The sequence below is a fragment of the Thamnophis elegans genome, chromosome 4, assembly GCF_009769535.1.
Source record: "Thamnophis elegans isolate rThaEle1 chromosome 4, rThaEle1.pri, whole genome shotgun sequence".
NCBI classification, from domain to species: Eukaryota; Metazoa; Chordata; class Lepidosauria; order Squamata; family Colubridae; genus Thamnophis; species Thamnophis elegans.
The window spans coordinates 123,065,275-123,092,761 of record NC_045544.1 but is presented as its reverse complement, the minus strand read 5'-3'; the positions used below and the strand labels follow the sequence as shown (position 1 = coordinate 123,092,761).

The 27,487-nt window shown below is 43.5% G+C and overlaps 1 protein-coding gene across 1 annotated transcript in view; it reads right to left on the bottom strand.

Moving 5' to 3' along the window:
* Positions 1-27,487, bottom strand: part of COL26A1 (collagen type XXVI alpha 1 chain) — a 218,746-nt gene that overhangs the window by 5,535 nt on the left and 185,724 nt on the right. Inside the window, exons 8-14 of the mRNA XM_032216118.1 lie at positions 22,256-22,348; positions 15,065-15,126; positions 12,633-12,695; positions 8,191-8,235; positions 3,768-3,812; positions 1,085-1,169; positions 1-155 (exon numbers count right to left, since the gene is read on the bottom strand). The exon at positions 1-155 is cut by the window's left edge and continues 10 nt beyond it. Coding sequence (XP_032072009.1) covers positions 1-155; positions 1,085-1,169; positions 3,768-3,812; positions 8,191-8,235; positions 12,633-12,695; positions 15,065-15,126; positions 22,256-22,348 — 548 coding nt within the window. The remainder of the gene's footprint in view (positions 156-1,084; positions 1,170-3,767; positions 3,813-8,190; positions 8,236-12,632; positions 12,696-15,064; positions 15,127-22,255; positions 22,349-27,487) is intronic.

Sequence of the window (27,487 nt, the reverse complement as noted above, 5' to 3'; positions counted from 1 at the left end):
TTGCCTCCGGTCACTTCTCGCCCTGGGTTTGCTGTCATCCAGAAGTGAAGAAAGGATCTGGTTCGAATGGTGTCGCTTGTTTTTCGTGTTTGCTCGGAGCGGGGCGCCCAGGATCACGTCTTGTCCTGAGCCTGGTTCAACGGAAGACAAAGAATCTGAAAACAAAGGAAACCGGGACGGGGGTGTTGTTTAAAAAACAGGGAGGGGACAGTGGGAAATGCCCTGGCCATGGAGGAACCCCTCACCTCCCTGGAAAGAGAGAAAGTCTGAAAGCTTTGGCTGCCAGAGAGACAGGCAGATCAATGGCAGTCAATTATAAATACTGCAATCAACTGCTATCCAAATAACCAAGGACTGGTTTCGTGTAGCAGTCAAAGTGCTGCACTAGAAACTGGGAGACGGTGAGTTCTAGTCAGTGATTTTGGGGCAGACGTTCTCTCTCAACCCACCTTGCACCACTGGGGGTGTCTTTGTTGTGCGGAAAATAGGCAGAACAGAAACCTAAAGAATTCATAAATGAATGGCATTCTGGACCTGTGGCTGCTCTTGCTGTATTGCCATACTTAGCCAAACTGTAAGGGGCCCACTCCAAAAAGGCCCTTTTGCCCTTCCAAAAATGCGATCTCATCACCCAAAAGGGAAACGTGCCCTGGTTTTGATTTAAAATTTGTGCCTGCTCATTTCAATAACCAGGTACAAATGTAGAAATGCATTTTGAAATTTAGACGAAAATGCGACGCATCCTCTCATAAAAAGAGAAACTGAGTTGCTGAACTGCATATATCAGGGGTGTCAAACGCACAGCCTGCGGGCCGGATGCGTCGTGTGCTGGGCCCGCCCACACGGAGGGGGGAAAGTGGGGGGAGTCCCGATACATAACATGACGCCGACGTGATGACGTGAGTTTGACACCCCTGGCATATATGATCCAATGTTCAAGGGTTGGCAGCTTTGAATAGACAACAATAAACTGTCCCTTCTTCAAGTCTTTAAATTGGACTTCTGGCCAACTATCTTTCACATTGGCCCTCCGGGATAAGGCAAGCAGGTCCCTTGAAGTAAAGCCAGGTTTGTCGGCACTCACCATGAATCCCTATCATGTGTTCTAAAATTAGCACCCTCTCTGCTAAAATCTTCAAGGCCTCTCGCAGTTGTTGGACCCCTTCACCCTACAGAGGAGAGAAAAAGTGGGGGAGGGACAAGACATTTGTGCATGGGGTTGTAGGAAGTTAGCACCCAGTCATCTCCTGGAAAAATGAAATATTTTAGGAAATATTAAAAGGGCAGAATATGTCACCCAAAGGGAGGCAGAAACTCATCCCCCACCACCTTTGTCAATGGGCCATTAAGACCCGAGCCAGTCTATTCTACATAACAAAGATCTACCTCCTTCAGGCAGAGCCATAATAGGAATCCCAAAGCCCTTTCATTACATCATCACCCAACAGGAGTCAACCAAACTTGGGACTCAAAAAACCCCTACAAAGTTACCCCTACATGGCCCCATGGGACACTGACAACCAATCAGAGTATAAGCTTAAATTCAAAAGCCCAGAGAGGGCATAAAACCGAGGCACTCTCAGCATCCCTTTTCCCCCAGGACCTCAAACCACGTGGTCCTGTCCACCATTAAAAACCATCTTTCCAAGCAGTCTCCATGTTTTCAGTGTCTTTCTTCCCACTTGGAACTGAACCCAGATCAGAGATGGGTTCCTGCCAGTTCTAACCTCTTCTGTAGAAGAGGTTCCACAAATCTACATTGCCGTTTAGAACCGGTTCCAACTCCCTCCCCCCACCCGTCCACACATCATCAAGATGAAGAGCAAGAGGAGGAATTCTGGGAGTTGAAGTCCACAAGTCTTAAAGCTGTCAAATTTGAACACCCCTGGGTTTTTTTTCTAAAGGGTTAGGGGTGCAAGGGTCTTGTAACTTGACAGCTTTAAGACTAGTGTGCTTCAAATGCCAGAGTTTCTGAGCCAACATATTGGTTGCTAAGCAAGAGTGTTGTTAAGTGAGTTTCACCACATTTTACAAGTTGGCCATGCCCATCCAGTCACTTGTCTGCAAGCCACTCCTACCCGGTCACATGGCCAGCAAGCCACTCCCACAAAGCAGGCCGCACCTACAGAAGAGGTTCTAAAAAAATTTGAAACCCACCACTGACCCAGATGGACATTTCTTCCAGCAGTGTTAAACTCCTATTTCCTCTTTGCTTTTCTTAAAGCAAATGGGAAGTATTTCAGTGACTCATTCAACCTCTTAAGGACTGGCTGTATTGTTTCAAAATGGTTGACACTGGTAGTCCTCGACCTACAGCTGTGATGGAGCCTGCCCGTTATAGTCATATGTTGGAAGGGTCATAAAACAGGGCCAATCAGGTGACTGACTCAATTCTATTATCTTTCTTGCAGCAGTCATTAATCAAGCAGTGTGGTCATTAAGCAACCCAATGGATTGCTATGGGTTTGCTAAAAGCAGTTCATATTTAACATTTGGCATTTCACCTCCTCTTGTTCAGATCAGAGCAATTGGGAGCAAATAGGATTTAAAGCCTGACATGCAATGACCGGAAGCTCTGATAACAGCATGGAGATATCATACAATGGTATTTCACATTTAAAATCAGACCTTGATCTCATACAGTGGTGTTTGGAGATTTTTCTTATACTCTACACCTACCAAACTCCTGCAAATTTCCATTTTGCCTGACCAGTTTTTGAACCTCTACATGAATTAAAGCACAGAAGATCAACTGGAGGCTCAAAATGAACTGCAATTAATATGCAGAGGGCACCAATTCCCTCTCTCCCCCATCCCATTTCCAGTTATTTCTCCCACAGAGACAGGAACTTCTGAATTAGTATCTGGAGGTGACTTGAAACTGAACCAAAACCTAATCCAGAGAAGATGGTGTACACAGAGTTATCACCTGCTCAGATTTATATTTAGTTCTAAGCAGAAGTGGTATTCAGCCGGCTCAGACCGGTTCCCCTGAACCGGTAGCGGAAATCGTGGATGGGCGATTTGCCCGTGGCTCTATGCCATCCTATTTAGGCACGTTTTTGAGGCCGGGCGAATGCATGGAAGGCATGCACACAAGCAAAGCGCATGCGCGAAAGGCCAGGCACAAGCGTGGAAGGGGCGTGCGAGCGGCTAACCCAGTGGTGTGATTCAGCCAGTTCGCACCAGTTCGGGAGAACCGGTTGTTAACTTTCTGAGTAGTTTGGTGAACTGGTTGTCGGAAGAAATCATTAGGGCAGAGAACCAGTTGTTAAATTATTTGAATCCCACCCACCGGTAATAAAACGTGGAACCCACCGCTGGTTCTATGACGTTTACCCTTCCCCGAGTGGCCAATTCCACAATCAGGGAATTTACTGAATCTGAATTAATTGGGAAGTTTGAGTTTTCAGTGATTGAAAAGAAGAGTTTTTAGGAAGTGAACCTGCTACATCAAATGCCATCAAGTCAGAGGAGGTCTCTCTCTTTGTCACCTCATTTACCACAAGCGCTGTCAGATTTAGTTTCTTACAAAGAAGCACGCACTGCTTTACCACTTGTCAAGGAAAGCCCTCCAGGACATGGAATATTAAAGAATCTCTCCTACTTTCCGAGACATTTGGCTTAGAATGCTGGCCTTTTTATGAACTCCAAGAATAGGCTTCTGAACCTGAGATGGCCTTTTCCAACTCAATGCTAGATAATGCTACACAACGATACAAGGAGAGACTGCTGAAATGATTCAGAAAAGTTGACTGCATCCTTACATCGGCACCTCTGTCTCCTTCTTCACCTTTCTTACCAGGTTCACCCTAAAAAAAAGAAAAAGCAGACAGAAATTGATATCAGACTGGCAACAGTGTCTTTCCAGTAGTAAAGGAGGGACAGAACCGTGCTACGAGCTACGATTCAAGATCTTAGTCTCCTTCCACATTCCCCAATGTTGTCTCTTCCTGAAGTGCTGGACTTCCACCTCTCAATTCTCATCAGCTCTTCCTCCAATACTGGCTGGAGAAAGCTACTCTATGTTCTCCAAGGAAACCCTTAAGTAGTGTAGGAAGTTAGCAGCCACCTCTCTCCCAGAGAAATGCAGTATTTTAGGAAATATTAAAAAGGCAGAATATTATATTTTCCTGAATGAGAAAAGGAGAGACATGTTTTTAAAGACAAAGCAGCTCCCTGCAACTTTCTGCCCTCCCACCCCCACTTTTGTCAATGGGCCATTAAAAGCCTGAGCCAGTCTATTCTACATAACAAAGGTAGGATTAGCCATCCACCCATCTCACCACATGGCACCTGGGAAGATTACATCACCCGGCAAAGGCTCAAGCAAGCCTGGGACACCAAGCCTACAGAGTTAGCTAAGACCTCCGCCCCCTGGGAGTCTGACAGCCAATGGGATACATTTCTTACACAGGAACCGGAAACAGAGAGGTGAGGCCCAATAGAGGGTATAAAACTCAGGCTCTCTCAGCATCTCTGCCCTTTTTCTGCTCAGGAGCTCAAGCCATGTGATCCTGTCCACCATTAAACCATCTTTCCAAACAGCCTCCGTGTTTCCAGTGTCTTTTTCCCCACTTGGAACTGAACCCAGATGGACATTGCTTCCAACAGTAGCTTATTCAATGCTATTGGTTGTTGAATCAGATAGGGGTTACAAACCTAATGGGTAGAGTCATGAAACCAAGCAAGCCATCATAGGGCTTGCCAATAACATTTAGGAGGCTCCCTCTAGAGCCAACAGTGGTTGCGGTCAGCTGCTTCAGCACAGGTACACCTGGCTTATTGAAACACCACTCCAGGGACAAGCGTGGGGTCTGAAATCCATTAACAATATGCATCGGCTTTGATCTCTTCCTGAAATACGCTATCCATTAGTGGTGTGCTTTAAAATTATCTCCTGGCCCACCCAAGAAGCAGCTCTCCACAAACAAAAGCATTGGATTGAAAACAGAGGGCTGGCTTGACTGTCCTTGAAAAACTCCGAATGCGAAGGACGGAAAGAGGTTTTGCCAGTGAAGAAAGAGGCAGAAAGTTAATATATGGGGAGAGGTTATTATTTTTTTAACAAAATGGAAGTATCCACTTTTACATGGTCTTTCTGTGCTGTTTCTCTAATCTAAGGTCTTTGGGATGTATTTAAGCTGGAAATCCCAAAATTGCAGCCACTACAAATCTGAGTAAAGTGAAAGAGGAAAAAAATAAGTATAGATTTTGTTTTCTTTTTCGTTCCTTCAATTCAGCGTTGATTACAAGCAGTCCTTGACTTAGGTCTGTTGTCTTAGTAACCATTTGAAGTTACAACAGCCCCCCTCAAAAGATACTTATGACCCCCGATTCAAAGTTTCAATAGTGGTGGCATAAGTATGCAGAGGAGCTGGACAAAGGAACAGATTTGGCCAACTGGACTGGCAGGGATGGCTGGCAGGTTTCATGGCAGTCAGGAAGATCATGCCCAGGAATGGGCAGTGCAAGAGGCTGTGAGGGGTTGCTGATCAGTGAGAGCGGCCCATTTCCCCCCCCCCCCCCCCCCCGCAATCCTGGGAGAAGAAGGCAATATAAGAGACCCAGCCAGTATAGGGGAATTGGGGATTGGGATAGAACTGGAAAGCAAAAGAGAGGACTGAGAACAAATCATACAGGAGACTGAGATGATGACTGACATGGAGGGAAGAAGTCAGCAGGAAAGGGAAAGGAAAGAACAGAGGGGGCCGGGCGGAAGAAAAGTGGATAAGAGAAGTGGCAAAGAAAATAACGACAGAAAGTAAAACGGGATTAGAGAATGAAATCTACTGCTACGAGAAACAATGTAGGGCAGTGGTTCCCAAACTTGGCAACTTTAAGACTTGTGGACTTCAACTCCCAGAATTCTCCAGCCAGCAGAGCTGAGCTGGCTGGAGAATTCTGGGAGTTCAAGTCCACAAGTCTTAAAGTTGCCAAGTTTGGGAACCACTGATGTAGGGCAATGAAGACTATCAGGTGATCCAGAAAGTGAAGGATGGGACAGTAGAGGACCCTGACAAGTGGTTAATGGACAGTGAGGGATGATGGGGATTTAGATTAGTGTCCCAGGGAGGAGGCCATTTTGGACGCCACTTTGGAGTGAAGAGGCCATTTTGGAGGCCAAGTCTAGACCATTGGCCTGAGGCTGCAACCAATCATTAAATACAAGCCACAGGGTCTAAATAGGAGGCTTTGGGCAATTGTTATTGGTCCTTCAAGAGGGTCTTGATGATGGGGATGGGACTGAAATGAAGCCACAAAGGAACAGAAGTTACACAATCTGTGTATAATAAATTAGCCTCAAAAACATGCTGGCATGGATGAGATAGGAAAGAGGTTAGCACACCTGACCTGGGAGAACCTAAGGAATGGCTGGGACTCCTGGTACCCCAGTTAATATGAGTAGCGAGTGAATAAAGTCAAAGGAAAAATAATGGGTGGAATAAAAGCGAAGAGATGAGACCAGGGGTGGGTTCCAACCCATTACTACCAGTTTGGTAGTAAAAAAAATTTGCTCCGCGTGCATGCGCATTTTTGTTTAAAACGATCTGTGCATGCACACAACATTAAAAAACAAATAAAATTACATTTTTTAAATAAAGATTGTTCTGCGCATGTGCAGAACAGAAAATCACGATGGCGCCGCCAATCATAGAACCGGTAGGGTCACATATCCGCCAGAGTTACTACCTATTCGGCCGAACCAGATCGAATAGATAGGAACCCACCTCTGGATGAGACCCTTCTGCTTCTGGGACCAGAAGAGTGCCGACATCAAGAGGTTTGGCAGACTGGTTAGATCAGATACACACCAGATGGATAGAGTGGGAATGGAAGGATGTGTGAATGGAAGAGCGATGAATGTGAGCTGGGAGGGGAGGATGGCCTTTGGGACTCCTGCAGCTAATAGGGGAAGCAAGGAAGAACTAAGAGGGGGTAGTGTGGAGGGTGAACGTTGAAGTAATAATGGGCTGGAGATAAGAGCTGGGCAGGCTATTAGAGGAGAAGAGTAACAGGCAGTTTGATACTCATCTCTCTCCCAGTTCAGCAACCTCAGCCCAGTGCCTAAGTGGCCGGATTGTGGCTTGCCTCAGCCTCAAGATGTTGCCAGTTCTATGTAGAAGAATAATGGTCATGTTTATGACATGGCATGTATTACCAAGACTTGACTGGGTGAAGAGGTAATGTACTCCTCCCTGAAACCTACCCACTGAGTGTTTGTGAAGTGAGGAAGCAAAGACTGCCTGGGACAAATTGGTTGTGAACAAGGGTACAGCAGGGGTGTCAAATTCAAGATCTGTGCGGTGCTTAGATCTTTCTTGCAGGGCTGCCCTGGAAACAGTGAAAGACTGGCCTGTGGTACCTCTGCCAGCAAAAATGGAGATCGGGAGGGCTGTGCACGGCCTTCCCGGCAGTGGTGGGTTCCTACCAGTTTGGACCGGTTCGGCTGAATTGGTAGTGGTTTGGCGGCCTGGGTCACTGGAACCAGCAGTGACCCAGGCCTGCCACGCCCCCAAACCAGTTCTCCGGGCGGTGCCATAGGTAGCGCCATCTTGTTTTTTGCTTCTGCACATGCGCAGAGCACATTGCAGTTTATTGCACTGTGCATGTGTGTGCAGTGCGCATCAAGCGCACCACGTGCATGGTGCAGCCATGAGTGAACCACATGCAACCTCCCTGAGCTCCGTTTTTGCTGGCAGAGGGCTGCAGGAGGCCATCACAGCCAAAAATGGATCCTCGATGATTGACGTTGAGCTGGCCATGCCCACTCTGGCTCCCCAAGGTGAAACACAACCCTGATGTGGCCCTCAATGAAATCAACTTTGACGCCCTGCTATAAGAGGGTTCTAGCCTGTTTCTGACCTTGGGCAGTGCGATAAATGAAGAACCCTGTCTTGTCCATCTTGTTGTTACGATCCAGTCCTTATTTGATCCCCTGGAGCTTATTACAGGGATCTGCAAATTTGGCAAATTTAAGGCTTGTGGAATCCAACTCTCAGAGTTCCTCAGCCTGCATTTTGGGAGTTGGAAGTCCTCAAGTCTTAAAGTTGCCACGTTTGGAGATCCCTGGTTCATTGACTATGGTGTAGTCTCAGCAGGAGGGGGATGCTGTAGAACCTCAACCTTTATGCCTTGGGTGAAATTAAGCCGAAAACATACACGAACACACACAAATAAATCACTTACAGGAAAACCCTTAATGCCTCTTTCACCAGTCTGCCCCGCTGGCCCCTGTCAGAAGTAAAATCAATTAATGGGAAAGTCCAGCTGCTAGGTTAGTAGCTAAAGCAATTTGTTTCTTTGTTTGTTTACATGAGAAGGGGATAGATCAGAGAAGGGATAGATGAGCATCAGGATGTAGAATCGACAACAACATTAAATGAAACTGATTAAATGTAGTGTTTTGATACGAGATAGCCGAAATACCTTTTAAAAGAAGAAATAACTAAGGTTTGGGGAACAAATTCTGTGATCCTTTTGCTTCTTTGTATTATTGTTATGTTTTTTTTAAAAAACTATGAGTTACCATACCTCAGGGCAGTTTTCAATAAAAACTTCAAACAGTTAGTAAAACTCCTAAATTTACAATTGAGCATTAAAATCCAACGAAAATTCAAAGTCTGCTCAAAACATGTGTTTATAAGGGTTTTTAAAATGCCAGCAATGTTGATTTCAAGATCAGAAGAGGCAATGCAGTTCAGACACTAAGAGAACTATAACTGGTGATCCTTGGGAAATGTTATTTTTATTAGTTTTTTAGCACTTTAACATATTTTTACATAAACTTCAAGACAACAAATAAAATATTCCTGCCTTCTATTTTCTCTATAAGAACATTGTGAAGTGGATTGGGCTGAGAGAGAGTGACTGGCCCAAAGTCCCCCAGTTTGCTTTCATGCCTAAGGGAGAATGATGGTCTACTGGTTTCAAACCAGCACCCTAATCACTAAAATTGATGTAGTAGAATGTACAGTACTTAGCCCTTGGGCCTAACATACATTGGTTTTAATATACATTGTATTTTGTTCTGAAATGTATGGGGATTCATATATTTCAATGGCATTGGCTATTTTTCTGCATTGGCTGTTTTTCCACATTGACCTATGGAAGAAGAACAGAATTTCTTCTGTTCGAAATCTTCTTTTGAGCAGCCCCTGATTGTTAAATTAATTTTCTTAGTTTCCTTTCATAAGAGCTTATGAAAGTTCTGAAGCTACTCCAGGGGTGAAATCCACTTATCTTTGCTACTGATTCGGTAGCAATGTGAGTGCGCACCTCCACACATGCGCAGGACCTTCTGCGCATGCACAGAGCATCATAATGACATCTGGGTGGGTGGGCGGAGCCTTCTACTGAGCGCACCAGCAAAGGTAAACAAACAGTGAGGGGGGTGAATCCGCAGTGCCACCCAATTTAGATTAGCCAGAAAGCAGGAAATCTTGCTTTCTAGCTAATAAAAATCGTGCATCAAAGCTGATCATTGGAAAAACCAGTTCGCCCAATCCGGTAGCATTTTTTTTTTTACTACCGGTTCAGACGAACCGCTGGCATCTTTACTATTGGTTCAGGCAAACCACTCCAAACAGGTAGCATTTCACCCCTGAGCTACTCCCTGTTTGGTCAATCAGTAGAGATCTACTGGATTGAAGAACGGAACAGTGAAAGAGAAAGAGAGAATAGTTTAAGGGCCCACCTACTTGGAGAACAGCTTTTTTCCTCGTGAATTTCCTCATGAAGCGCCATTTTTCATCTAAGGCCCTTCTCCTGATATCGTAATCATCTCAGATATGCCAAACTATATCTGCCATTAAGTGTATTATAGGACCAAATGATATTTGACAATACATATACCACCATGTTTTCTTACATTGTGCTATAATGCAGATTCAAGGAGGAAATGGTGATTTGGTATGCATGGACGTATTTGCCTCATACCAATTGGTAAGTCCTTACAGAAGTGTAGCTTTTTCTGGGCTTTTGCTACATCAGTAATGATGCTTTTGATTTAATGTGGTGTCAATAAGTACAGTGCACACTTTAGTGTATGGATGGACAATTTATGCCTGATTGCTTCTTCCCCTCTGAATCTGGATTGATGCTTTCCCTCAGTATTTAACACTCTTTTAAAATTTACATTTTAGCTGTTGGATACAGGTAGTTCTTGACTTATGACCACCTGCTTAGCAACCATTCAAAGTTCTGATGGATATACGTGGGGGTACTTACACTTGGTTTCAAAGTTCCAACGGTCAACCCCCACGTAGTCACATGACCGCACTTTAGGAGCTTGGCAACTGGGTTACATTTACTGCCATTTGCAGCATCCCATGTTGTTGTGGCCCAGCAGGAGCCGTTGGAGCTGCAAACAGACTCCAACAGCGAGGGGCCCTATGAATCGGCTCTGGAAGATGTGGAGGACCGTGGACAGGGTTCCAACTCTGAGCAGGGATCAGAGAGGCTGGTTGGCCACGAGGGGGCACCTGAGGCATGGAGCAGCAGTGAAAGCCAAAGGGAGTGTGCTCCTGACATCAGGCCTTGGAGCAGTGGAGAGGAGACAAGGGAGGTGGTCCTGGACTTCCGGCAATGGTGGGCAGATTGACGTAGAGAACAACTACGCAGATACAGAAGATAATCGGACCCAGGTGGTTGTAATTAGGTTCCTCTCAAGATAGTATGTAAGGAGGGACTTTGGGGGGAGTCTGGTTGCAGGATTCAACTTAATTATCAACAATGGAGAAGCTGTTATCTGTATCTGTCGGAGTCTGGGTTGCTGCCAAGGTTCTTTATCTGTTCGCTAGTGTTTGGGCTTTCAGCCACAAAGATTTATGTTTCCTGCTAATAAAGTGTTGGGGCATTCCAGCTAAGCTTGTCTCGGCATTTGTTACTGGACGGAGGAGGGGTTCAGAACACATGTAGAGGTGGGTTTCTGCCAGTTCACCCCAGATCGGACAAACCGGTAGTGGCAGTGGTGGGAGGCTCTGCCCACCTGCCCTTCGTGCAAGCACACAGAAGCAAACTGGTAGTAAAATAAATTGAAACCCACCACTGATCCCAAGTTCACATGACCACGTTTTATGATGGTTTAACCAAAAGCCAGTATTTACTTTCCGTTTTTAGCTTATAGAAAACCATGAGTTTGCCCTGGTGGTGTAGGGGTTAAATGCAATATTGCAGGCAAACTCTGTCCACAGCATGGAGTTCAATCCTGAGGGAGCTCAAGGTTGACTCAGCCTTCCATCCTTTCAAGGTCAGTAAAATGAGGAGTCAGGTTGTTGGGGGCAGTATGCAAATAATGCTTTTACATTGTACTTCTGTTTTTGTTGCTCCCCTCTGGGGGGAGATTTCGAAGCATTTCTAGCAGGACTACCAGATTCTGTAACAACTTTTTCCCCTATGCCATCTGCCTGGTAAACTCGCAAGATTCGTTTCTCTCGCCATGTACATGTATACATCCAAACTAGACTGTGTTGTTTCTCCGTGTCATACAATATATGTGGTATATGCATACTTTTGTATTTATTTATTTAGTCATGTTTATTTAGTGCATACAGGAGGTGGAGACCCTTTGAGAGTTGCATACAACAATTTCATTTTAATGTATGCCGATTAGTGTGCATTCAAAGTGACAACAAAGTTATTCCAAGTCTAAACCGCTCAGAGACTCCTATAAAGAGTTATGGGGTGGTATATAAGCCTAAAATTTTATTGCTATTGCTATGAGTTCACTTAACAACCATTGTAAAAAAGGTCATAAAATCGGGTCAGTCATACTGCTGACCCGATTTATGTCTGTTGCATCTTACGAAAGTGATGGGCAGGATCCATTACGGTTATAATTCAAGGACTACCTGCAGGCAGGGGAATTAAGGACAGTTCCCCTTGCATTACAGGTAACAACGATGAGAATGTTGAGATGTGAGTTGACATTGTATAGTTACCAAATAGCAAGCCATATCTAAGCCTATGATGTACTCCAGCACTGTGTGGAATTAGTCAGCCCAATATCACAATTGCATCATGTAACACGAAGGTTCCTTCAGGAAATATCTTTGATCCCAGCAAGACTTCCTCCTCACTCTTTTAATTAAAAGATGGAAAGCTGGCTCTTTGCAAGATCAACAATAGCCTCCCACTTAATCCTTATTTCTTCATATGAGTCCCACTTGAATTTTTAGGAAATGGAAACAAAGACAAATTACAGCCTTCTGATTCACTCAGGGGTAAATCTAGTTTCCCGTATCTTTTAACAGGTCAGTCGGGATAGAATTTTGAAGAAAGGGTAGAACAAAGTTTCTCAACTTTAATAACTTTCAGACGTGTGGACTTCAACTCCCAGAATTCCTCACACTGGTATCTCTGCTGGGGAATCCTAAGAGTTGAAAAATCCACACATCTTAACGTTGCCAACATGGAGAAACAATACAATGGTGTAGATGAAGGAACTCTTAAGTGAGCAAGCAAGCCAAATAATCACTATGTGAGGATGCCTAAAACATGCTTCCAAAATTCCAATTATGTCCATTGACTCATCATGCATATCATCAAGTTCATCATGCATATTTTTAATGCGTAAAAGGGATCTGCTGAACCACACCGGTGATCTGGCATAAATCTAAAAATTGACTTACCCTTTCGCCCCGATCACCTTTTGGGCCCTTCAGCCCAGGCTGTCCAGGAGAACCAGGAGTGCCCTGATGGAAAGCAATGGCATTAGAACTGTGTTTGTCAACCTGGGCTATTTTAAGATGTGTGGACTTCAACTCCCAGGATTCCCCAGCCTGCATGAATTCTGGGAGCTGAAGTCCATACATCTTAAAACAGCCCAGACTGAGAAATGCTGCATTAAAAGTTACAGTGGCTTATGAAAAACTGTAATCTCTGATGGCTCCTTCAGCAATAATTACGTCTTATGTTTTATACTTATCAATAGTCACTGGTTGAATTCACTACTATAATATAAACAATACAAGATGTTATTGTAATGTCATATTAATACATAGCGCTGGATCTTTTCATAGGCAGAAAATATAGCCTTTTGCAAAACAGATAGATCACACACTTATCTTGCCTTGGTTTTACCATGCCCTGCAAGCATTATTGCACCTACCGATGACGTCCATGTTACAAATGCTGGTTTTACACAGTATGTGATGCTTTTCTCTAGCCTATCTTTAGGCCAAATAACTAGCAATATTTCAGCTGAAAAAGTTCTGGTAGTTCTCACCTTAAAACCATTTGTTCAGGGAGTGAAATTACAGCTAGTCCTTGATTTACAACAGTTCATTTAGTGACTGTTCAACAGCACTGAAAAACAGTTATGATCTTTGCAGCATCCACATGATCATGTGATCAAAATTCAGATGCTTGACAACTGGTTCATATTTATAACTGTTGCCGTTTCCCGGGATCATGTCATCACCTTTTACGACCTTCTAACGAAGCAGTCAATGGGTTAGCCGGATTCACTTAACAACCGGGTTACTAACTGCAGTGATTCACTTAACAACTGAGGCAAGAAAGGTTATAAAATAGGGCAAAACTCACTTAACAAGTTTCTCACTTAGCAACAGAAATTTTGGGCTCAATTATGGCCGTGAATCAAGGAATATCTGTACAATGGTGCTGAATGAAAGGACGAATGACCTGTACTCTTAAGTTACAGTCATTGCAGAACTCCTACAATCACGTGGTGAAAATCCATGCACTTAGCAACCCACTGCCCTTACGACTGACCATAGGGACAGTCAGCAATCTTTCACCTCCATCCTCCCTTGAAGAATCCCAGAGGCCTTGGGTCTCCTCCCTGTCTCAACACAGCTTGCTCCGCTGACCTCCTTTGAAGGTTGCCTTTTAAGAGAGAAAGTCAATGCAATGTATGACCTTGCTACAGAGGCCACCTCAAGCCATTCCAGAAGCAGCTGCTAGAAGCAGCTGTAATTCTCACAATCTCTCAGAAAGACATGATTTCTGGATTGAACACCCAAGAAGCAGATATAGACAGAGATAAAGATTTAAGAGAAGAATCTGGAAGGCAAGTAAAAAAAAAAAAGCATAGCAACTAAAGTATTGAAGCAGGCAAGAGATGATGGATAGATTTTTTTTATCGCTGTTTTGATTTGCTTTTCCACTTCCTTCTCTTTCTCTTAAAGCATAACAATTAAAGGTATTGGAGCAGGCAAGAGACGATGGATGGATGATTTCTCTTTTTTGTTGTTGTTCTGATTTGCTTCTCCTTTTCTCTCTCTCTCTCTTTGCTTATCACTTTTTCTTTAGGTAGGTGACATGATAAGAAGTTAGATAGGAAAGAGAAGAAAAGTCTTTTAATAAAGGATGACACGATTAAAAGCTGGAATAAGTGATAGAAATAAGAGAAGGGGAAATATTAGCGTATACACTTTTATATAATAAAACGAAAGTAATAAAAGAAAATGTGGAACAACTGAACAATGAGAGATTGCAACCTAATATAAATGCGTATTATTATTAGAAATACATAAGTTGATTGAATGTAATAATTATGATTAACTTTATTAGTTTTATTTGTATTAGACTGTATGACATCCAGGTGCCACACTGTTCAAGCATTGATTTGATACATTTATAAAAAACAAAAAACTTGGGGGAAAAGAAAGACATGACTTTTCAAATCACTCCCTTTGGAAAATTACGCTCTTCTGAGATTGCCCTAATGATGCCCACTTTCAGAATGGCACAAGGTGGCCTCTATAGGCAGGCCACACATTGCACATTGCCTGGGTATTCTTTTGGAAAGATTGGCCACAACGGAATCAGTTATGGTCATAGGTTGAGTACTCCCTGTAACTATGTGGGTTGTACCAGAAATTAATGACTCCTAAGTTGTACATAACTTAAAACATTAAACTATCATGTGCCTGGTACAGAAAGGCAGAATCAGAGAGATCAAGCTATTATGACCTTGCCTTTTTAAAAAGAAAAAAGAAAACAAATATGAATAGTATATATTTTTAAGCTTAGTAAAAAAAATCGCTTTAGTTTGACCTGAAAAGGTTCAACAAGTGGGTGAAAATGGCTTGCCTACCTGTACTCCAGGTGCTCCCATTGGCCCTGGTGCTCCCTTGGGGCCTGAAGATCCAGGTGGTCCTGGTGGAAAAAAAATGTATTAATGTATTTTAAGGATTTGCATATTACTTAAAGCACACCTGTATTCTGATGCAAATACCAATGCTGAATTAAAAGCTGAAAGATTCCAGGCTTTCTTCAAGCCAATGATATCCTGATATGGTTGGATTACAAATTCTCTCATTCCCAACTGCCCTGTGTCTTCAATGATTGAATTAACCTCTTTTGTCTAATATATCTGGAGGCATCACTCTGAAGAAAACTATGGAGCATCATCTAGGGTTCATCTATCTGTTCCTTTTTGTTGGAGGAGAAATGCAGAGGATCCAAAGAAATGGTCTTTGGGTCTCACTACAAACAGCATAGGGAGAAGGATAAACAATGATCTTGGTGTACTATCTTTCTATTATAAGGATGTTTTTTGCCATTGTTGGTGCTTTCTTTCAGCTTCCACCACAGAGTCATCATAAGCTTTAAATTTCACCCAACACTTCTGGAATATCCATTTATGGCTGATATGCAAGTCTGGAAAAATCCAAATGTTGGACAACCAAAGACAATTGTTGTTTGTTTGCAACTAGGACAAAGATAGAAAAAGGCTTACTTTGATAGGCTGTTCCTACCCACCAAGGAACTGGATTCGTCTTTGAGGGTCAGAATTTCAGGTTAATATTCCAATCATATTTCTCACTTGATATTTACATTTAATAACATTTGGCATTCCATAATCGTCTGAGCAGTTGAGAACAAATAGGATTTAGAGCCTGACATGCCAAGTTTGGAAGCTTATAACAATTCAGAGATGCCATACAATGGTATTTGAATGTTGAATGTTTGAATGTTTATTTTATTTATATGCTGCCCTTTCCCCCCGAAGGGGACTCAGGGCGGCTCACAACTCAAACCAGGGAAGGGGGATACAAACAAAAAATTAAAACGACACAAAACAATACATAATTTAAAACACACGACAGTCATATCATTCGAGACGGGGGCAACAATTCTTTAGCCCCAGGCCTGTCGGAACAGACAGGTTTTAAGGGCTTTGCGGAAGGCCTGGAGGGTGGTGAGGGTTCGAATCTCCACGGGGAGTTCGTTCCAGAGGGTCGGAGCAGCCACAGAGAAGGCTCTCCTCCGGGTAGTCGCCAGTCGACACTGGCCGGCGGATGGAATTCGGAGGAGGCCTAATCTGTGGGATCTAATCGGTCTAGTGGAGGTAATTGGCAGCAGGCGGTCTCTCAAGTACCCAGGTCCAATACCATGAAGGGCTTTATAAGTGACGACTAGCGCCTTGAAGCGTATCCGGAGACCAATAGGCAGCCAGTGCAGCTCGCGGAGGATAGGTGTTACGTTATGTTATTTCACATTTAAAGACCAGACCCTGCACTCATATAATGGGGTTTGGCAATTTCACTCTAGAAAACCCATTTATGGCTGATGTGCGGGACTGGAGAAATGTAAATGATGGATAACCAACTCTCAAACTTTTAATTTCACTCATTTGAAGAAAAAAAAAACCATCTTGAAAAGTCAATTTATTTCTGCCATTCTGCAACAAGTTTTGGCAAGATGTAATAGAGCAGCCAGATTCATTTTACTTTATTTGTTTTAAGTAAAAACAAGTGGTAAGTAAGTAAGGTCCTCTGATTTAGATAGGGTTAAGGAGGGGGAAGGAGGCTGTCTTTTGGTATTGTCCATGGGGTTTTCATGTCCATAAAGAAGGCTGAGCGCCAAAGAATTGAGGCCTTTGAACTATTGTGCTGGAGAAGACTCCTGCGAGTCCCTTGGACTGCAAGGCGATCAAATCGGTCAGTCCTAGAGAAGATCAACCCTGACTGCTCTTTAGAAGGCCAGATCCTGAAGATGAAACTCAAATACTTTGGCCACCTATGGAGAAGGAAGGACTCCCTGGAGAAGAGCCTAATGCTGGGAAGGATTGTGGACAAAAGAAGAAGGGGAAGACAGAGAATGAGGTGGCTGGATGGAGTCACCGAAGCAGTCAGTGAGAGCTTAAATGGACTTAAATGGGGATGGTAGAGGGCAGGAAGGCCTGGAAAAACATAGTCCATGGGGTCACGATGGGACGGACACGACTTCGCGGCTAACTACAACAAAATGAGATTTACTGGGAAATCTAAAGGGATTACAGGGGCTAGGGGTAGTATTAAACCTGAACAAACGTTTACGCCTCCCATTTGTTTTGATTTATGCCTGAAAAGCATCAGGAAACTGCTTGTGATTTCTTGGCAATTTTCTACTGAAATTCGAGTGGTTTAGGTTGCCTGCACACCTTCCTTGCTTTTAGCAAGCCATGCCAAGAACTGAAACCTAAGTGTTTCTGCAAGCAAAGCAGGTGCTCTCTCCTTGAACTGGTGACAGATCTAGACTCCACACCTACATAACTTGCCAGGCATAATTTTGGATCCAGCTTCCAAATCTCTGCCCTAGAGAATTCTTGTGACTCCAGACAGGCTAGAACTTCCCGCCGTCTCTTTCCTAACAAGTGTTGAGTTCTTCCTGGCATGCAGGCAGCTCACTGCTTGGCAGAAGGAGAAGACTCATTTGGACTGATCTGCTTGTTAATGCTGCATCGTTAAAGGATTGCCTTCAAATGGCTTCACCCTACCTGGAAAAAAAAAAGTGTGTGGGGGGAGGAGTGATATAATTTCTTCCAGACGCCAACTATTAATTACATTTGCCGATCTCTATGGGGAGAGGGAGGGACCGGCGTGGGCTCCTTCCAAACTTAGCCTTAATTGTTTCAGTTGAAACCCCCAAGAGCTCCAGACGCTCACCAGGGCAATTGAATCTGCCTCCATAATTAATGCAACCCTCATATATCAAAGTCTGGGATGAAATGAGCTGAAGGCTCAACGCAGGAATGCGGTAATAAGAGAAAGGACGTCTTGTCATCCTGATGGGAGGTCACTTTTGAGTGCCTCTGCCATAGACAAATCACTTAAGACAATTTCTTTTCTTTAAAAAAAAACAGAAAGAAAAAAAGAAAGAAAGAAAGAAAGAAAGAAAGAAAGACAGACAGAAAGAAATTAACATTACAATTAGAAGTCCAGGCCAGTCTAATGGAAGGAAGAGCTTTTTAACTACCGTGATTTCATTCCTGATTGTTGGGTGGACTGAAATGATTCCTGTTCATCTGCGGCTCTATGATTTCCCCCTCCTTTTTTTTTTTTAATTGAGGACTGGGCATCTTTTGGGTAGCCGGACACAGTTCACAATTGTTAGAGTTTAGTGCAGAAGTGGTATTCAGCAGGTTCTGGCACGTTCTGGAGAACTGGTAGCGGAAAATTTGAGTTTGAGTTTGGAGAACCAGCAAATACCACCTCCGACTGCCCCCGCCCCCATCTATTCTCTGCCTCCTGAGTCCCAGCTGATCAGGAGGGGATGGGGATTTTGCAGTAACCTTCCCCTGCCACGCCCACCAAGCCATGCCCACAGAACTGGTAGCAAAAAAAATTGAATCCCACCACTGGTTTAGTGGGAGTAATAGTTTCAGTATTTGGGTAAGAGGGCAAAGGACATTTTAAAAAAAAAATGTTAAATTAGGACAACTGGACAAAAGTATATAAAGTTGCCCTGATTTAACTTTCTTTAAAAAAATACTTTTGGCCTGGGTGATTGAGCATTCTTTGAGACAGGGCAAAGGGTGTGATTGGAATTGCAGTCTTTAGGAAATTGGGAATTTTTCTTTGCTATATGTAAAGCAATCCTGGGCAATCCATAGCAGACCCATTTTTGTAGGCATCTGCCCCTCAAAGATGATGCTATTGAAATTTGGCACATTACTTTGGCATTTTATTGTTTTGTGCTTCTTTTTCTTTAAAAAGAAAACTAAATAAAGACCTCAAATAGGTTGTTTAAGCTTTTGGCAGGCTTAAAGCATAGGCTTTGTACAAGAATCCCTCCAAACTGATAAAAGAAAGCCCACTTTTCTCCTCCCCCCCCCCATCAACCTCTCAAAGGAAATTGCAGACAAAATTTATTCACCCTTATTGTAAAACCAGGAGAAGGGATGTTCTGTGCAGTACATTCAAAGTGCTTGGGCACACTTGTAAAATTGCTATCATAGGAGTAGGAATGACTATGCTCTGCAAGCAATCCTAGCAAATCATTAACCTTCATCTCTATTCTGTAGGCTTTCTCTTACACCCCTGTGGGGCAATCATATCACAGGTAGTCCTTAATTCACAACCACAATTGTGATCAGAGTTTATATTGCTAAGCAAGGCAGTTGTTAAATGAATCATTCCGATTTTATGATTTCTTCCCCCCTGTTGTTAAGTGAATCAAGATATTAAGGTTAATCTGGCTTCTCACATTGATTTTGGTTGTTGGAAACCTCCTGGGAGGGTCACAAATGGTGACCCTGGGATGTTGTAACCATTGTAAATACACGGTAAGTGCTAAGCTTCCGAATTTTGATCAGGTGACCATGGAAATGCTGTGAAAGTCGTAAGTGCAAGGACCAGACATAAATCACTTTTTCAATGCTGTTGTAACTTCAAACAGTCACTAAACAAATAGTTGTAAGTCAAAGACTAGCTGTATATCGAAGAACACACTTGTGTTAAGAGGTCAGTGGATGAAACATTGCTGCAAGCTAGCTTCCTATTTCATACTATTCATTTAAAAAAAACATTTTAAAAAAATATCTGGAGGGACAGAAAACTTGGTCAGCATCTGAGTTCATACTGGTGAACATGGATGCCATATTATTTATTCCTTGAATAAATCTGATTTTAGGTTTTCATAGGATTCTCACCTCAAAATATTTTAATTTCTAATACAGTAAACAATGTTAGATACAACCCACATAAAGCAAAGCTCTTTGGAGGCTCCTCAATCACTGTTAGGAATATAAAAGGATCCCAAGACTGAAAGGTTTGGAAACTACTTCCAAGGGTGTGGAAAGCTGGCAGATTAATAAATCTGAAAAGTTGTTTAAAATGCTTCATCATCTCAGTTTTGCTCTTCTTGGCGATGGCGACAGTTGTCAAGCTTTTGAGGTAGGCCAGGTCAGGAAACCAACAAGTTTGACTGGAACTCAAGACAGGCTATAGCAGGGGTGTCAAACTCGATTTCATCGAGGGGTGCATCAGGGTTGTGTTTGATCTTTGGGGGCTAGGGTGGGTGTGGCCAGCTTGTCATCACTTATGTTGTGAGTGCCTGTGGAGGCCCAAACGCTCTGCCAGTGAAAATGGGTTCCTGAGCTCCGTTTTCAGCTGCAATAGTCTGCTGCAACCCCTTGGCCACATACAGCCCTCTTGAGCTCCATTTTTGCTGGCAGAGGCACTGCGGGCCAGTCCTTTGCTGTTTCCAGGGTGGCCCCGTGGGCCAGATCTAAGCACCCCATGGGCTGGATCCAGCTCTCGGGCCTTCAGTTTGACACCCCTTGGCTATAGAAATGGTATCTTACAAAGCTGTGCTTTCCCTTCCTTTCTTCTTATAGTTAAGGTAGAGTTAGTTGGAATTTTTTTCTAACCCTTTCTTCATTTCCCGGGCTTAAAATGTACTTTATTTTTAACTGCTAGTGCATGCTTTCTTCAGGATCATTTCTGTGGCTCTCCCCAGTGGTGAGCACAGCACCTGCTTATGGTATGAACAGTTCTTAGCGCAAGTTTCGATTCACTTTGATTCTTTAAACCAGAATCGGTCGATCTCTGCATTTTTGAGATGTGTGGACTCCAACTCCCAGAATCCTCCCCAGCCACACATCTTAAAGTTGCTGAGGTGAGAATTGAAGTCCATGCATCTTAAAGTGTCAGAGTTTGTTGCAAAAATCAAATCCAGAAAGCGCACAGACAGATAACTTATGCAGCAGGGTTAATTAACTTCTTTAGACACATAATAACACATGAATAAATGTACAATACCAACAGCAGATTCTTCCAACGTGTAAGAGAGAGAGAGATTGCAAGCAGGTTCAAACACAGACAGGCTAGAGATTGGTTTCTGTTCAGAGCTTAATACAGACAAAGATGACCTCCTCTATACAGGGCAGTTAAGCTAAGCCTAAGCCACACCCAGGCACCTAGTTGTCTCCAGCAAATAATGTTTCAGTTTCTAAACAGTCCTCATTGGCTGACTTAGTTGTTATGCCTATTCATTGGCTGACCTTGTTGCCATGCCCTATTCTAGTCAGTCCCCAATGGCTGACCTGTTGCTACATCCTATTCCAGTTCATGAATATTCTGACATAAAGTTGCTGAGGTTGACACACCTTGCTCTAAAACAGGGGTATCTCCAACCTCGGCAACTTTAAGACTTGTGGACTTCAACTCCCAGAATTCCTCAGCCAGCTGGCTGAGGAATTCTGGGAGTTGAAGTCCACAAGTCTTAAAGTTGCCGAGGTTGGAGATACAATAGTTACAGCCCTCTCTAAGTTTCAGCCCTCTCTAAGCGGTTTACAGAGTCAGCATATCGCCCCCAACAATCCGGGTCCTCATTTTACCCACCTCGGAAGGATGGAAGGCTGAGTCAACCTTGAGCCTAGTGGGATTTGAACAGCCGAACTGCTGAACTGCAGTCAGCTGAAGTAGCCTGCAGTGCTGCATTTAACCACTGCGCCACCTCGGCTCTTGATACCCCTGCTTTAAATAAATGTGTCTACTTCATCTGTAACGGAGGCCCTATATTGGTTGTGTGTATCTGAATTTTTGAGAACACATGCGGAATTCATATGGCTTCTGAAATGGGGAGGCTTTATAGTTGCCATTGGATGGGGAATTAGTTACAGTTTACCAATTCACCAGAAGGAGATTTGAGAGTCCCTCTAGCTCCCACTTCTCTACTGGGTTGGATGTTTCCTTTCTCTTCTTAACTTTGCCTCTTTTGTGAAACAAAGCTCCAAGGTGCAGCTGCCATATTCTAATCACCTAAGAACACTTACGCAGTCTCGTTGAGTCCCAGAAACACTCTTGAAAACAAAGAGGATTGTTCAAGCTGCCACTTCGCTTGCTTCCCATTTATTTTTCCAAATGGAATACAGATGGAAAGATCGAGGGTTGGATGTTTTTTTTTAAAAAAACGTTAAGTGTGTCAAGCGAACAGGTTTCAAGAAGTGATTATCTTGGAGCGTTTCAAGCCCAGTTATTGCTTTGTTCTTCTGTTTCTATCAATCCATCTGTCTTACCTGGCAGCCCTATGGGTCCCGGTGCCCCACGAGGTCCTGGCAAACCAGCCAATATAGTGTCAATGACGGTAGATGCTAACTGTGGCTCTCCATCTGTATTAGCAAGAAAAAAGAGGCGAGACGTCATTGCACTTGTTAAATTATGAAATGCCTGTTACTGTATTTTGTGCCATCTGGTGATTTCCCTTTGCAAACAAATAGAAAGGCAGAATTGGACAGTCCTTTAGTCCCACTCCCTTTCGGGCCACGTTTTATAGTACAGTACAAGATGCAGCCGCAGCATCGCAACTGTTTGCTGTCTAGCCTCCAAGGAGAGGAAGCCCTGTACATCTTCAGACAGTTATTAGCATTGTCGATCATCTCTTAGCATTAGAGTAAGAATTTCTCCTAACGTTGAGCCAAAATCTGTTCCCTGTAATTTGCCTTTAATTGCTTCTAGCCCTACCCTCTGGTGAAACAAAAAAACAAGTCTGAACAATACCGGAATAATTACTAGCATGCTTCTTTTCCATTTTTCCATTCGTTCACTGTCCTGCAAATTCACCCCATCTTCATTCTGCTCTTTCTGAATTCTGGCTTTAAAAAAAAGAACACCCAACGTTCCTTTCCAAAATTAGTCCAGGTAGACAATTGTCCCTTTGACCCATCTGCAGCTTTTCTCTATCCTTTTGTTATGGTTTTGCTGGTATCCATTAATAAAAGATTTCAAAACAGTGGTTTCCCTGCAATCCTATGTGATGGTACCAGGGGTGGGTTCCTGCCATTTCCACAAATCTACAGTGCCGTTTAGAACCGGTACCAGCCCCCCCCCCCCCCGCCCATCCGCACATCATCAAGATGAAGAGCGAGAGGAGGAATTCTGGGAGTTGAAGTCCACAAGTCTTAAAGCTGTCAAATTTGAACACCCTTGGGTTTTTTTATCTAAAGGGTTAGGGGTGCAAGGATCTTGCAACTTGACAGATTTAAGACTTGCATGCTTCAAATGCCAGAGTTTCTGAGCCAACATTTTGGTTGCTAAGCAAGAGCGTTGTTAAGTGAGTTTCACCACATTTTACAAGTTGGCCACACCCACCCAGTCACATGACCAGCAAGCCAGTCCCACAAAGCAAGCCACACCTACAGAAGAGGTTCTAAAAAATTTTGAAACCCACCACTGGATGGTACCAAAGTTTTGTTTTAATGCAGTATCCAAGTAATACACAACCGTGTTTTACCATAATATTGAACTGACTTACACTTTTGTACTACCATGTTTAAGACTGCTGGTTTCTACAGTATGAAAGTGTAAAACGGGCCCATATTTTTTTTAAAAAAAGAAACAAATAAAAAGAACCTTACTGTTGGAGGGTGTTCCAGTTTTCGTTTTAATACAGGCAGTCCTTGCTTAATGACTTAGAAACTGTTTGAAGTTAAGACAGACTCCTCCCCAGAGCTATTTATTTATCAAAGTTGTGATAGCTGCACACGCACACACCGGTAGTCACATGGTTGCATTTTGGGTGGTTGACAACTGGCTTGGATTTACAGCCATTTGCAGTATTTCATGGTCACATGACTGCAATTTTTAGCAGATTTTGCTGATTTCCTATTTCCAGCAAAAAGCAGCCACTTGGGGAAAATGGGCTTGCCAGGGAAAAAAAATAGTTGTAAAATTGGACGCATGCAGTGATCTTACAACCATAACCTACGACCATAATTCTGGGCTCAATTACAGCTGTAAGTGGAGGACTATCTGTAAAGTGTATGTGTCTATGTGCCAATAAATTCTGAAAGAGCCCCCAATCTCGCTATTCTCCCTTGTTCTTCTGAATATCTTCCTCTTGTCTTGGACCTTCTGGTTTATTTATAATATATTGGTAAGGAAACTAAGAATGACTGGAAGAGGGACAGTCATATCCAAAAGCAAACATGCTGGAAACAGGAGTATTACCTTGGGGTTTTCCCTTATTTATTGCTCCCTTTTAAAAGCAACCATGAACATTCAGAGAAAATGTTGATCTTTTCCACCTCTCCCCTTTCCATGAATGAAATCTTCAATAGTGTTGCGAAAAGAGCATAAGGAGAGAGATAAGCTAAAAAGTCAACTGCAGAAAATAAAATAATGAAATGGGAATGTGAAGAGAAGCAGGAATATAGATTGAGGATCAAAGAGAAGAATTTATAGGGCCTGAAGTGCAAAGTAAAATGAAGGGCAGGGCCATGAGATGCGTACTGAGATGGTCAGGCCATATACCAGGGGTTTCAAACTCGATTCCATTGAGGGCCACATCAGGGTTGTGTTTGATCTTGGGGGGTGGGGTGGCCAACTCAATGTCACTCGTGTGGTGACCCGAGCACTCTGCCAGCGAAAACAGGCTCCCACGCTCCATTTCGGCTGCGATGACCTGCTACAACTCACTGGCAGCAAAAATGGAGCTTGGGAGTGCTGCCTGCAGTTCTTGCGAGCTCCGTTTTCGAACTGCGATGGCCTCCGGCAACCCTGTGCCAGTGAAAACGTAGCACAGAAGTGCTGCATGCAGCCACTCCGAGCTCCATTTTCTCTGGCAGAGGTGCAGCGGGCCGGTCCTTCAGTGTTTCCAGGGCAGCTCCATGGGCCAGATCTAAGCACCCCGTGGTCCGGATCCAGCCCCCGGGCCTTGAGTTTGACACCTCTGCCGTAGGCAGTCCAGCAATTCCTAAATTCAACTTTCCCAACTCGGTGTCCCTTCAGATGCATTTGAACAACAATTCCCACGATTCTGCCAGCCTTTGGGCACACTGACTTAAACCAGGAGTCAACAGCATCTTCAAAAAGCACACGGTATTGTGCTTCTCCTAATTTTAAAAAATTGAAAAGGCCAAACTCTTACAAGGTCTCATGTCTGAACAGAGACTTTTCAAGATTTGGTTTATCAGGTGAAAGTGGATACTGCAGCATTATTATTGTCATCACCAAGATCATTACATCATGGTCCTTGACTGCCACCTAGTGGCTGCTGCAGAACCAACTTCTCCTTCCTGTTCCTAAATACGGTAATAAAAGAGGAATGTACCAATACTGATGGGAACATACCAGGGATGAAATGCTACCAGATTGGACCGGTCTGCCTGAACTGGTAGTAAAAATGTACTGGTTTGCCTGAACAGGTAGTAAAAAAAAAATACTACCGGTTCGGGCAAACCGGTATTTCTGACGATCAGCTGTGACACGCAATTTATATTAGCTAGAACAGCGATGGTGAATCTTTTTTGGCTCGCGTGCCATAAGTGGGGGAAGTGCAGGAGGATCGTGCATGGGCGTGCTGCACCCATAATGCAACGTGTGACACCCGCCCCCAGTGCGCATGCATGCATGAGAGGCGCGACCCCCCATTTTTTGCATGCTTTTTTCACCCTCCCCAGGCTCCAGAGGCTTTATAGGACCTTGGGGACAGTGAAAACAGCCTCCCCACCCAGGAGGTCGTCTGGAGGAGAGCTTAAACCAACCCTACGAGCAAACCGGAAGTCCATTCCTGAACTTCCGATTTGCCCATGCACGCTAGCCAGCTGATAAATGGCTGTACGTGCCACCTGTGGCACGCATGCCATAGGTTCGCCATCCCGGTGCTAGAATGTCTGATTTCCTGGTTTCTAGCTAAGTTAAATTGCGCATCACAGCTTCACAGAAATTGAAGGTCCTGCGCATACGCGGAGATGCAGGCTTACATCGCTCAAACCGGTAGTGAAGGCAAGTTGATTTCACCCCTGGAACATATCAATTTCAACATTTTATTTATTGAGGATTATGAAGTAGAATAGAACAGGTCAACAATTGCAAATAAAAAGAAGAATACTGCAAAGTATTGAAGCCAACCAAAGAGCAAGTTAAACTATTTCAGTTATTAAAAATAACATTTCCCCTTTTTTCTCTCAACAGCGCAAAGAAGTGGTGATTTAAGCCAATGAACTATAAAATCCTGGAAAGTGATGTGGTTTGAACTGATTTGAGGTTGGTACCCTACCAGTTACAGCTGTCATCAAAAAGCTGCCCAAGATAGCTTAAAGGTCCTTTTCGCTAGATTGGACGACCTTGAATTCCCTTACAGTGGAAACTTTTCACAACAGTGGCTCAGAATGATGGGAGCTGGGTCTCAATACACCTGGAGCTCTCCAGGTGAAAGGAGAAAGCAAAAACCAGCTTCATGCAGAAAACCCCTAAAAAGCAGATTGATCCAGGGTTAGGAAGATAGAAAAACTATTGGTGTTTTTTGACGTCTAGAAAAGATTCTTGGGAATACCATGGACAGCCAAGAAAAAAAAAATCAAATGAATCCAGAGTGCTAATTTGAGATACAAATCAAAGGCTCAAATCATCATATCTTATGCAAATATCTGTTAGAAGAAATGTCCTTCTGGGTTCAGTTCCAAGTGGGAAAAAAGACACTGGAAACATGGAGGCCACTTTGAAAGATGGTTTTAATGGTGGACAGGACCACATGGTTTGAGGTCCTGGGGAAAAAGGTGATCACATGCTTCAAGATGTTGGGTGAAGAAGAAAAAGGGGCAGAGATGCTGAAAGCCCCTAGTTTTATGCCCTCTCTGGGCTTTGAAATTGAGCTTGTATTCTGATTGACTGTCAGACTCCCATAGGGCCATGCAGAGGCAACTCTGTAGGCTGTGTTTTGAGTCCAAGTTTGGTTGAGCATTGCGTCTTCCCAAGTGCCCTTTGGTGAGATCGATAGGTTAATCCTACCTTTGTTATGTAGAATAGACTGGCTCAGGCCTTTAATGGCTCATTGACAAAGGTGGGGGTGGCTGAGTTTCTGCCTCTCTTGAGTTTCTACTTCTCTTTTTAGGAGAAATATTCTGCCTTTTTAATATTTCCTAAAATATTTCATTTCTCTAGGAGGGGGGTGAGTTTTCACTTCCAATATATCTATTCCATTGAGAAGTCCACAATAGTGGAAAAGGGGAAAGAAGAGGAAAACAAGACGACCAATAGCAAAATATTAAGATTCAGTTATAGTGGCAATGGATGCCCTATTGGAAAATCTAGAAGACTAGGATAGGAACATCATAGGGAGAAAAAAATCTATCCAGTGTGGTTGATAAGAACCAACACCAACTTGATAATAATCATCAAAGCACATAATCATAGTCACCAGGGGTTTGCCATTAGCAGTAGCCTGTTCCCTATTACCTAGATTCTGCTTCCCTCTGCTGTTAGTAACCAGGAACTGCAGCTTAAAGTTTTGCAAGGGGTTCTGTAAAGCA